Below are 13311 nucleotides of genomic sequence, written 5' to 3' on the forward strand. Positions count from 1 at the left end.
TCCCTCAGGGTTTGGTGTCGGGCCCATTGTTGTTTTCTGTATTTATAAATAATATTGATGATGGTATATCAAGCTTAATGTCCAAGTTTGCAGATGATACGAAGGTTGGCAGGGTTGTTAAGGACACTACTGACACTATGTTGCTGCAACAGGATCTGGAAAGGTTGAGCAGATGGGCTGAGAGGTGGCAAATGAAGCTTAACATTGACAAATGTAAAGTACTACATATGGGAAACAGCAACCCCAGAGCAAAGTATCAACTGTGTAGTACTACACTGACAGTGGTAGAGAATGAAAAGGACCTGGGGGTAATTGTGCAGGCGGATATGAAGTTCTCTGAGCAGTGCAGACGGGCTGCAAGAGTAGCTCATGGTGTCTTATCAATGATATACAGGAATTTTTCTAGCAGGGATAGGGAGGTGATTATTCCCTTGTATAAGGCAATGGTCAGGCTGCACCTTGAGTACTGTATACAGGTTTGGAGGCCTCATTTCAAGAAGGATGTAGAGCTGCTGGAACGAGTACAGAGAAGGGCAACAAGGTTAGTGAATGGAACGAAGGACTGCTCTTACAAAGAAAGGCTTAAGTTTTGCAAATTAAATGTCTGGAGACTAGGCACCGGTGAGGTGATCTGATAGAGGTGTACAAAGCCTTGAATGGTTTGAGCATGCTCAACGCTGATGGGATACTGCCTCTTGCTCAGAATAATCACCTGAGAGGGCATAAATTCAAATTGAGGAAAGACAGATGTAGGATAGATGTGTGGAAATTTGCCTTTAGCCAGCCGGTAGTTGGTTGGTGAAACAGACTGCCATCCCTTGTTGTGGAAGTTGATAGCCTAAATAAATTTAAGGCTCAGCTGGACAGGTATTTCGAACGAACGGAGGGGTGAAGTGGAAGGGATTTTTTTTTTTTTTTTCCTTTTGGCTGATGCTGCATAAGCTTGCTGTCTTGCATCATATGCTTTTACTAATGCTATAAACAGATTAGTGTTAAGAAATGGCAGACAAATTAAAATTTTCTGTCTGGGTATAGATCACTAGTTGCTGCTGAATACAGAAATCCAAGAGGAGACTGATGTCTGGACAACTATAATGATGTCATTTTATGGTAGAAATTTCAGATCTATACCAACATTTCCCAAAAACCATCAACCTCAACTAACAAATTACAGAAAGAGGCAGAACATCTAACATGGGAACAGCATATATGGAGACAATTTATGAGAGTATGAAGATTGGATTATCATAGATGAATTACTTTTTTATGGCTTGGAGATGCATCAGCTGGTATGGCTTAGGTCTATTCATCTTTCTCAAAGGCACACTTAATGTCCACATCCCTAATGCAAATTTTATGTAAGAGCAAACTATGGAAAATTATTTTACTGATATTAAATAGTGAAGTCCTAGAGCGACAACCTTACTCTCATCAAGCATTCTGGTATGCTTTACGCATCAGCTTCAAATTCACCAAGCACAAAATTTTCACAAGTTGGCATTATTTTGAAGATTGGTAAGCTATTCCTGATAAAATATCTCTATCAAGAAGAGCCTGGTTCAATGTTCACTGACAAAATATCTCTATCAAAAAGAGCCTGGCTCAATGTTAACTGATGTCCATGTTATTACAAATGCAATATGATGCAATGTGCTGAGTGTAATTGTGCAAAAATACAAGAAAAATAGACAATAATGGTTAAATTTTTATTTGGAAAAGAAATCTGGAACAATTTGGGGCAGAGGACTTTATGGTTTGAAACAAACCAACTAATTTAGAAGAACCAAGCTGGATAACTCTCCAGATGTTCACAAGGCCAACTATATATGTGATGCTGAACACAATCATACTGTGCACTATTTTAATACTATATAGACTAATTTTTCTTTACTAATCTTTACAGTTCTATCAACTTATATTTTAATTAAATAATAAATACTTCTCTGCATTACATTATTTTTTGCTTTAATATCTTGAGGATGCCTCTAGCAAAAATTATTTGGCAAACTTTCATTTGCCAAATGAAACATGAATGCAAATCTAGGTATACAGGAGTGTAACCACAGTATTATCGAATGGTTATTTATTTGTTTAAAATGAGAAATGCTATCTCATATTTGAAACAAATAATAAAATGTATTTTATATTTAAAACAAATAATAGAGCAGTCTTTTTTTAATGTTATTTGTTTAAAAGTAGTGCACTGAGGACTTGTAGATACTGGAAGAGAAGCCCAGTATTTACGTAATGCAATTCCGTCTAGCTTAAAACAATTAAGTTGTTACAGATATGGAAGTAAAAACTAGCCTCAATTAACCAAATTTATTTCTAAAGTTATATAACTTTTGCAATATTAAAAAATAAGAGATTACCTCAATTTTTTTCGTGGAATGCTTCCAGTCAATTCTCTCTCATTTGACAAATAAAATAAGATGAAAAAAGTGAAAAAACGAATTAATGAATTCCATCACTCATAAAGATATGACCAAATCCGATGTGCAATTGAATCAAAAACCGAGAGCCCCAACCCGACCCTGAAACACATCAAACCACCGCAGCAAGACCACGAGCGCGAGTAAACATCATGTCATAATAATTAGTTAAAACTGGTTCCAATAATAAATAATTAAAATCACTAATTAAAAACACTATTAAAATCACAATTAAAAAGATTAAAAACAATTTAAAATTAAACGGATTAAAAGTTACGATTTGAATGATTTTAATCTGTTTAATTTTAAGTAGTTTTTAATCTTTCTAACTGTAATTTTAATAGTGTTTTTAATTAGTGATTTTAATTATTTAATTATTTATTATTGGAACCAGTTTTAACTAATTATTATGACACGATGTCTTCTCGCACTCATGGTCTTGCTGCGGTGGTTTGATGTATTTTAGGGTCGGGTTGGGGCTCACGGCTTTCGATTCCGTTGCACATTGGATTTGGTCTTATCTCTATGAGTGAGAGAATTCATTAATTCGTTTTTTCACTTTTTTCATCTTATTTTATTTGTCACATCTGAGAGAGAATTGACTGGAAATTCTCTCTCATATGTGACACGAAAAAAATTGAGGTAATCTCTTACTTTTTAATATATTAAAAAATCATGGAAGTTATTGAGCCCTATAGCTCCGAATTTTTCACTAATAACTTTTGCAATATAAAATTCTTGAAATTTCAACAATTTGTGTTCATAAATAATCACTGATACATAAATTCATTTTGGATAACATAAACTGCAAATTTTAATGTTCTATCATCACTGCAAAGAATGAAGTCTGTCTTCTTATAAAAGACAGCCTGTTTTAATTACGCATTTTAATTATTCTTAAATTTTATAAGATACCTTCAGTTTGGAAGAAAGGAGAAAGAACAGCAACCCAATTAAGTGGAGGTAATGCTCGAGGGAAGTCCTGGCTCAGAGCTTTCAGACATACATGGAGATGTGACCAAGTCTTCGCATTATCTAGTTGATAAATCAAAAGAGGGAGAAACGTTACATAATTTGTGATAACAGACAAACATAAAAAGAGTAACAGGATAGTTATTTGTAGATATATATCAAAATCAAGGCTACTGAAGCTATTAAGAAAACTCTCTGTAATCACATTGTGTATTTCAGTAAAACCTTCCACCTTCTGATAGTGAAATTTTTTTTTTTTATATATATATATATATATATATCTGAAAAAAGGAAAAAAAAATTCCATTAAATAATTCCAAATATATATTTCTATGAGACTATTTTACAATTTTTATATATTTTTAATTAAGTGAGCACTGATTCGGTGGTCATAATTCAGTGCGCACTGAATGATCATTGAATTATGACCACCCCTATGAAAACTAAATGCGACTCGTTGACCACGTGAGGTACGAGAGTGTGCAGTTAGTCGACCTATGTAGCATAGATAAGATGTCAGTAGTTCAGTAGGTAGTAAAATTCCAAGCGTGATGGACAAAAGGAAGGATTCATCAGACTTTGATAAAGGACAGATTGTGGGTGCACGATGAGCTGGTGCCTCGTTTTCCAAAATGGCTGAACTGGTGGAGTGTTCGAGAGCCCCCGTAGTTAAAGTGTACAGGACTGGCGTCAAAATGGTCAAACAACAACCCAACGGTAAAACTGCAAAGGTCAGCGAAAGGTTGATGTTAGAGGTGAGCGCCAGGTCCAACGACTTGTAGAGGTGAACAGGTGCAGCACTGTTGAAGAGTTGACCACCAAATATAACGTGGGCCAACCCGGAACAATATCTGGCATGACCATGCATCGCCTGCTCACACATATGGGCTATCACAGCAGACGACCCCTATGGCATCCTCTCCCAACCAAGGTTCATCGGAGTAAAAGACTCGCCTGGTGCAAAGAGCATGCAAGTTGGACGTTAGAAGACTGGAAGAAGGTGTGCTGGTTGGATAAGTCACATTATTTACTCCACACCGTGGATGGTCGTTTATGAATTTGGCGTCAACAATATGAGGCTCTTCACCCATCATGCATGGTATCAAAAGTGCAGGCCGGTGGAGGCAGTTGTATGGTGTGGGGCATGTTTCACTGGCAGGAACTTGGACCCCTGGTGCATGTGGAACAACGTATCAGTTGTCTCCGCTATCGTCAACTGCTTGCTGACTGTGTACACCCTGCTATGTTACAACTTTTCCCGAATGTCGATGGTGTCTTCCAAGATGATAATGCGCCGAGCCATCAGGCACTTGTGCAGAAATGGTTTGAGGAACAGTTCTGATTTCCAGCATATCAATTAGCCTCCGAAATCCGCCGATATCAATCCCATAGAGCACTTGTGGGACACTATGGAAAGGAATATTAGGCATCTGGATACACCAATCACCTCCGTACCTGCATTGCTGACCGCATTACCCACAGCTTGGTTGGTCATACCTCCCAAGCACTTCTGACATCTTGTTGAATCAATGCCATGTCGGATAGCTGCTGTACTGATGGCAAAAGGAGGACCTACAAAGTATTAGGTAGGTGGTCATAATTCAGTGATTGCTCAGTGTATATGTATATGCAATTAGCTAAAATTTTGCTTATCAGCTGTCAAATGCTACCTACTATCCTTCTTACCTTCATATGATCCAGACACATGTACTAAACGACAGCGAGGATGCTTAAAAGGCAACAAACTGTTTGCTATATATCAATCTTATAAAGTGCCAGGATCATATGAAGTTATGAGAATAGCAGGTAGCATCTGACAGCTAATAAGAAAAATTGTAGCTAATTACATATATATATAAAGTCTGCAGCTACTTTAAAAATATATAAATGTAAAATAAAGCCTCACAGAAAAAATTTCTTATAGTCAGGTATTATTTAATGGATTTTTTTTTTTTTGGTATCTCATAAAAAAAAAAAAAAACCCTTCAAACTTTCACTACCAGAGGGGCAAGGTTTTACAGAAATACACAACATGATTACAGAGCCAAATCTGAAAAATGTGAAGGCTAAGCATTGGGGAAATTCTTATTTGTTATTGGAGCATTAGCAACTAAGGTGGGCATATTGCTCCGGGGATATGCAGTGGTCATTCCCTGACCTTTCCGCATCCTCCGTATTTGGTGGTCATGGACTCGAACCCAGGTCTAATCAAGAAGCGTGCGCTGCTCCTGCCCACCTGGCTACAGAGGCGCCTGGAAATTCTTATGGTTATTTTATTTGATGCAAATATATCACTCAGTAGGATAGAAAATGGTAAAGTGATGTGGAGGTACTCTATATCATCATGAAGATTGTCTTTAAAGTAATAATATGCATGTAAGTGTAGCATAATCACCTCTTATAACATGATTTTAATAGCACTGTCAAGTAACAGTCATGGTTTCCATTGAATCAGAAGTGGATCCTTTGAAAAATAATGGCACAAGGATAAGTGAAGTGGCAAATCCACATTACCTTCACAGAACAGAGGGACTTTCCAAAACTGATGTGTGTGATTTAAGAGTGGCTGACTAACTCAGCCACATTGTGAAAAAGACCCATAATAATTCCTCCCATCATCAAACGGAGTTTGAACCCAGGTCTTTTCCACTGGGTGTGGGAAGGATGGCAATCCTACCAACTGTGCTATCCATGAGGGCATCCTGGTTCTTCAAATCTCAAAATTATGTTAATGAGAGTTTGTCTTGAATATAGAGATCATGTTACATGATCAAGAACTTGGAAAATCCATAATAACACTATAATTAGTTTCATAAAAAAAGTGAATTATTAAATCTTTGTTTCTAAGCATCATATGTTAGCTTTGACCTTTTGTCACACAACTTGCTAAAATCAAAAAAAACAATGCTGAAATTATTTCCTACATTCAACTATTAGTGAATCTGTCAAAATAGCTAACCAGGTTAGTTAAACATGCCTTTTCCTTAACAAAACAAACCATGCTATGTTTATTTCAGAATTTCATTTCTATTTAAATTGTCCTGGTATTGCATTTATGGCCATTGATTCTATGATTTTCCCTATTCAGACTGACTGAATTGTAGTTACCAACTTAATTCTTACATTGGCACATCTCCAGTACAAGGGAATTTTCCCTGAGTGTGCTGATGCCTTCATGATTAATCTTCAGGGTTCAATGCCCTATCGGACCATCTCCTTCAAAGTTACTGGGTATATGTCCTCCAGAAGCCTTACTTGCCTTTAGGCTCAAAGGTTTTTAATAAACAACCTTCTAAAATGTCAAACTGCTCAGCTTTTGTGCGCTGTTTCCCCTAACCGCAAAGGTTCTTTTGCATGTAAAGATTGATGAGAAATACCTGCTCAACCCATCAGAAACATCAGCTGAGTTATGTAAGATGTCTCTTTCCTCATTAAAGAAGGATCTAATCTCATTCATTCTTTTCCTTTATATACACATACAGACAAAACTCCTTATTCCCATTCTTTACTCTCTTAGTCAACCTATTGTGAGTGGGTTCGAGAGTACATGTGAACAGGCGAAGTTTTTACGGCTAAAGCAAATAGAGAAGTTTTTGCTTTTTTATTGATTTCAATTGGCATATTAATTTATTTTTTAGAGTTGCTTTATATTTTATTGCTGTAAAGAAACAATACTTTAGTTTAAATTGAATTTAGGTAGAGATTTTGTAGGTCATTACTTAGTATCGGTAAGGGTATCACATCCACGTGTGGACAGGTTTTCAGCTTGCGTGAACAAAAAGTTTTTAATTATACTCAGCCACTTTATTGACTTAATTGTTAGATTAAATTATTTTCTATAAGTAGATTATAGACATAGTCAAGCTCCGTGGTTTATTTTGAATTTAGATAGCGGAAATTTGGAAAGTAAATAATACCTTGTGTTCGTAGATCCGTCTCGTAATCTGGTGAAGGCAGATTACAAGAAATCTTTGGAAAAGGATGCAAAGAGAAACACCAAAGAGTTCTTTACTTATGTAAACTCTAAAAGGAAGAGGATGAATCAGATTGGTCCACTTGATATCGATGGTTCAACTGTTGATGATCCTGCTCAAGTAGCTAACAAACTAAATGAATATTTTGCATCGACATTCACAAGAGGAGTTATTCAGGGAGGGATATGCCAGAGGTGTATTCAACTCTGGCAGTAAGCTAGATAATCTTGTAATAACTGAGAGTGAAGTGGAGGAGAAATTGTTGAAGATAAACACAAGAAAGGCACCTGGGGTGGATGGAATCTATCCAGTTATATTAAAGGAGGTAGCAAAGGAAGTAAGCAAACCCTTAGATATAATTATGAGAGCTTCCCTGGACTCAGTGGAGGTACCCATGGACTGGAGAAATGCAAATGTGACCCCAATCCACAAAGGTGGATTAATGGGAGACAGGTAATTACAGACCTGTTAGTTTAACTTCTGTTCCTGGGAAATTAATGGATGCACTGGTTAAAGGAGCATTTCAGGATCATCTAGGCAAGACTTCAGTTATAGCTCGAACACAGCATGGGTTTGTTAAGGGGAAGTCATGTCTGACTAATTTGAGTGGATACTATGATGTAGTCACAAAGGAACTGGATGCAAAGAATAACTTTGATATCATATATTTCGATCTTAGAAAAGCCTTTGATACTGTTGCACATGGAAGACTGCTGCACAAACTGGAGCAGTGTGGCATTGGAGGCAAATTGCTGTTATGGATAAAGGGATGGTTGAGTGGGAGAAGACAGAGTGGTAATCAATGGATACTGCTCTTCATGGACTCAGGATTCAGTGTTGGGTCCATTGTTGTTTTCTGTATTTTTAAATAATACTGATGATGGTATATCAGGCTTAATGTCCAAGTTTGCAGATGATACGAAGGTTGGCAGGGTTGTTAATGACACTAATGACAGTACACTGCTGCAACAGGATCTAAAAAAGTTGAGCAGATAGGACGAGAGGTGGCAAATGAAGTTTAACATTGACAAATGTAAAGTATTACATATGGGAAGCAGTAATCCCAAAGTAACGTATCAACTCTATGGTACCACACTGACAGTGGTAGAGAATGAAAAGGACCTGGGAGTAATTGTTCAGGCAGATATGAAGTTTTCCGAGCAGTGCAGACAGTCTTCAAGAGTAGCGCATGGTGTCTTGTCAATGATATACAGTAAATTTTTCTGGCAGGGATAAGGAGGTGATTATCCTGTTGTATAAGACAATGGTCTGCCACACCTTGAGTACTATATACAGGTCTGGAGGCCTCATTTTAAGAAGGATGTAGAGCTGTTGGAACAGTACAGAGAAGGGCAACAAGATTAGTGAATGGAACAAAGGGTTGCGAAGAAAGGCTTAAATTTCGCAAATTACAGTGTCTGGAGACTAGGCACCTGCAAGGTGATCTGACTGAGGTGTATAAAGCCTTGAATGGTTTGAGCATTGTCAATGCGGATGGGATTCTTTCTCTTGCCCAGAATAATCGCCCAAGAGGGCATAAATTCAAACTGAGGAAAGATGGTTGTAGGATAGGAGTGCGGAAGTTTGCCTTTAGCCAGCGGGTGGTTGATTGCTGTAACAAACTTCCATCTGTCGTTGTAGAAGTTGATAGCTTAAACAGATTAAAGGCAGAACTTGACAAATATTTGGAGCGAGTGGATGGGTGAAATAAGTGTTTTTTTTTTTTTTTTTTTGGCTGATACTATATAAGCTTGCTTTCTTGCATCATGTGTCTTTGCTGTTGTTGTTGTGGGGGTTTCATGGCGCATAAGCAACTTTGGCTATAATGCACCTATTCATTTATGAGAAAGAATCGTACTGCCTGAAATGTCCTTAATCAGAATAGATTAAAAATTCTAATTTGCTTCAGAAAACGGAAGAATTCCGGTATATTTGCCTTGTCACCTATCAAATTCTCTAGGGTTATTGGTTGTTGAAGGATAACCAGTGATTGCAGGGTGGAAATTCTGTCTTGTTTATAATGGGGGCAGTCAATGAGAATGTGTTTAACAGTCATATTTATATAGCAATGTGGACATGGTGGTGGATCATCTCCTGTGAGTAAATGAAAATGGGTTAGATAAGTATGACCTATTCTTACTCTTGGAGGAGAATTACTTCTTCTCGTCTTGATGTCCGGACACTGGAGGGCCAGATTTTCGGAACCTGTTTAATCTGAAAAAGTTTATTATTCGTTTGGGAATGCCATAGTGCTGTCCATTCTGTTAGGCATGCAGCATGAATCATTAGCGCATAGTCTGAGGCTAGGACAGGGATATTGGTGAAATCTAAGCTGGTTGGGTTTTTTGCAGCTTTATCAGCCTGTTCATTGCCTAAAATACCAGAATGTGCTGGTATCCAGCAGAAGGCGATAATTTTCTAATAATTTTCTAATTTCAATTATAACAGGGTGAAATTTATCTGAAGAACTACACAAAGCGTTGATTGAGCTGAGGGAATCCGTGTATATAACTGATTTTAATGAGCAGTCAGGAGGGAGATTTTTTAAAGCTAGTTTAATTGCAAATAACTCAGCTGAGAAGATACTGAAATCAGGAGGAAGGGCTGCTGATACAATTGTATTCGGAAACACTGCAGCTGCTCCAACTTTTGAATTTGATTTAGAGCCATCTGTGTATATTGGTAAAAAATCAATATACTTTTGAGTGTGAACAGCATGAACTTGTCTGATATTTGATGATTGCAAAATATTCTTTCCCCACTGACAGAGGTAAGTGTCACAGGTCGGTATAGGAGTTTGAACCCATGGTGGTTGGGTACAAGTGGCTACTTGTTGTACAGAATGGATGGATATATTCCAAACCTGCAGTAGTTCAAGAAGGCGATGACCAGCTGGTTTTACTATGCTAGGTTTATTTCTGTACAGATTTTCTAACGGTGGATTGAAAAGATATGGCTGAATGGGATGCGAGGCACAACTTTGTATCTTGACAGAATACTTTAGCAATAGCAATTTCCTACGTAAAGATAGTGGCGGCTCATTAGCATCAATGTAAAGGCTATGAGCTGGCGATGTTCTGAATGCGCCAAGTGCAATCGTCAGTGCACTGTGTTGTACTGGATCAAGCCAGCATAAAGCACTCTTTCTGGCAGAGTCATAAATGGGAGCTCCATAATCAAGACGGGATCTAATTAATGCCCTGTATAATCGAAGAAGGCAGGCACGGTCTGCACCCCACGTTTGTGCAGATAAAGATCTGAGTATGTTTATCTTTTTTTAAGCAGGCAGTACGTACTTTTTTAATGTGCTCTAAAAAATTTAGCTTGTTGTCCATGATTAAACCTAGAAATCTAATGTTACTAGTGACTGGGATGGAAATATTAAAGATGTGAAGTTCAGAATCCAGATGGAATTTGCGTTGTCTACAAAAATGGATAGCAACTGTTTTCTGTTGTGATAGCCTATAGCCATTAAGGCTGGCCCATTGCTGTATTTTATTTAATGATATCTGAAGCTGTCGTTCAATAGATCTCATATTTTGGGAATGACAGGAGATAGCAAGGTCGTCAGCATAAAGGTAAGTTTCTACAGTATTTGGAAGTTGTTTAGTGATAGAATCTATTCTTAGGGCAAAAAGAGTGGCACTCAGTACTGATCCCTGTGGAACACCTTCTTCCTGAATGTAAGTTGCAGAGAGGGCATGTTGGTATCGAACTTGAAAAGATCTAGTGTGTAGAAAATGCTTTATAAATATAGGAAGGTTGCCCCGCAGACCAAGAGAGTAAAGGTCTCTTAGTATGCCATGCCGCCAGGTGGTATCAAAAGCCTTCTCTATATCTATGTAAACCATTACTAGATGTTCATGCTTAATAAAGGCATTACGAATAGCAAATTCAGCCTTAACCATAAGGTCCAGGCATGACCTGTTTTGACAAAAGCCATACTGACTATTGCTCATTAACTGTTCTGACTCAATGATCCAGACGAGTCTACAGTGGACAATTTTTTCTAGAATTTTGCTGAGGCAGCTTGAGAGGGATATTGGTCTATAGCTATGGGGATTGGTTGGATCTTTTCCAGGTTTTAGGAATGCCAAAACAGTAGAATGATGCCAAGAAGTTGGATAGACATTTTCTAGAAAAATACGATTGTAAAAGAGCAGAAGGAGATGCAAAGCTCTGTCATCAAGATGTTGTAGCATGACGTAATAGATTCCGTCTGGTCCGGCAGCACCATTGTGGGCTGTTCTGATAGCATGCAAGAGTTCGGAATATTGTAGGGGTTTGTTATACGGCAGAAGGAGAGCAGTTTGGAAGTTAAGAGAGTGCTGTTCTGCAGTGTTTTTAATTCTCTGGAAAAGTGGAGTATAAGCTTCTGTCGCTGAGATTTTAGCAAATGTGTTGCCCAAAGCATTTGCGATATCTAAAGGACTAGATAGATCTTGTCCATTACAGGACAGAATTGGTGAAGGTACGGTAAGAAACTTACCAGAAAGCTGTCTAATTTTTTTCCATATTATTTTGGTGTCAGTGTTTTTGTTAATGCTTGATGCAAAACGGATCCAGGATTCTTTCTTGGCTTGCCTTTGTATGAAGCGTGCTTTTGCCTTTGACTTCTTATAATTTATTAGATTCGGTGTTGTTGGATATTGCCGAAACAAATTCCAGGCTTTATTTTTTGCTTTTTTGGCTTTTGTGCATTGCTCATTCCACCAATAATTATAATGCTTATGAACCGAAGGATTTGATAGTGGTATTGTTTCTTTAGCCACATTTAGGAGATGTGACGTGATGTATTGTGTCACATCATCAATAGGCTGGAGACGGATTTTTTCCTCATCAAAAGATATTGATGACCGGAATTTTGCCCAGTTTGCTCGGGCAAATTTCCATTTTCTACATGGTTGAGCTGGAGGAGCCTGTGCTATTAATAGGTTGCATACTATTGGGAAGTGATCACTACCCATTATATCATTTAAAACATACCACTCTATGGTCGGGACCAGTAATGGAGAACAAATGGAGAGATCTATGGCTGAGGTATGTCCATTTGGGAGCTGAACGTGAGTGTGTGTGCCAGTATTGAGTATAGTGAGGTTTGCTGCCTCTATTAGACTCTCAATGAGTCTACCTCGTCTATCTAATTTAGGATCTCCCCATAAGGGGTGGTGCCCGTTGAAGTCCCCTAACATACAGAGAGGTGGAGGTATCTGTATAAGGAGATCTTCAAGATCTTTTAAACAGTAGGTACGGTTTGGCTGTAAGTAGATTGATACTAAAGTTATTTCAATATGGAGTGTTATACGCACAGCAACAGCTTCTATTTCAGTTTGAAGTGGAATATGTTTAGTTGGGATCACTGAATTTATCAGGATTGCTACACCACCATGGGCAGCATTTGCTGTATTACGATCCTTTCGATAAAGGCAATAGTTCTTTATCGAAGGAGAAATTTGCAAAGTTAAGTAAGTTTCCTGAAGACAAAGGGCAACTGGAGAAAATCGATTTATTAGATCTTGGATATCGACTGTATTGCAACGAAAGCCTCTGCAGTTCCATTGTAAAATACAAGGTTGTTGTTGTGATGGGGGTTTAATGGCGCACAAGCTGCTGGGGCTATAGTGCGCCTATTCATAGGAAAATAATAAAACTCAAATTTTGGATAGAATCAATTTATGGCTTATTAGAGTGATGTTTTAAAATTTATGATACAATCCAATTTTTTTCAAAAAAGAGAAGAATTCATTGATGTTTGCATCGTCACCTATAATATTTTTTAATGTCTTCGGTTCCGGAAAATTTTTTAGGGAAAGGAGGATGGATATTCTGTCCTGATCATAGTGAGGGCAGTCAACGAGAATGTGTTTGACTGATAAGTGCGAGGAACAGTGTGGACAAATAAAATACAAGGCATTATTTGTGTTTAGTTGATG

General features: G+C 37.8%; 1 protein-coding gene across 2 annotated transcripts in view; it reads right to left on the reverse strand.

The window, feature by feature from the left end:
• Nucleotides 1-13311, reverse strand: part of LOC150083319 (focadhesin-like) — a 457209-nt gene that overhangs the window by 90730 nt on the left and 353168 nt on the right. For both annotated transcript variants that reach the window (XM_090377973.1, XM_090377972.1), the window contains one exon: nucleotides 3348-3467. In XM_090377973.1, the coding sequence (XP_090234099.1) occupies nucleotides 3348-3467 (120 nt within the window). The remainder of the gene's footprint in view (nucleotides 1-3347; nucleotides 3468-13311) is intronic.

The sequence above is a fragment of the Mastigoproctus giganteus genome, chromosome 7 (genome assembly GCF_048544385.1).
Source record: "Mastigoproctus giganteus isolate SK-2022 chromosome 7, ASM4854438v1, whole genome shotgun sequence".
Classification (NCBI taxonomy): domain Eukaryota; kingdom Metazoa; phylum Arthropoda; class Arachnida; order Uropygi; family Thelyphonidae; genus Mastigoproctus; species Mastigoproctus giganteus.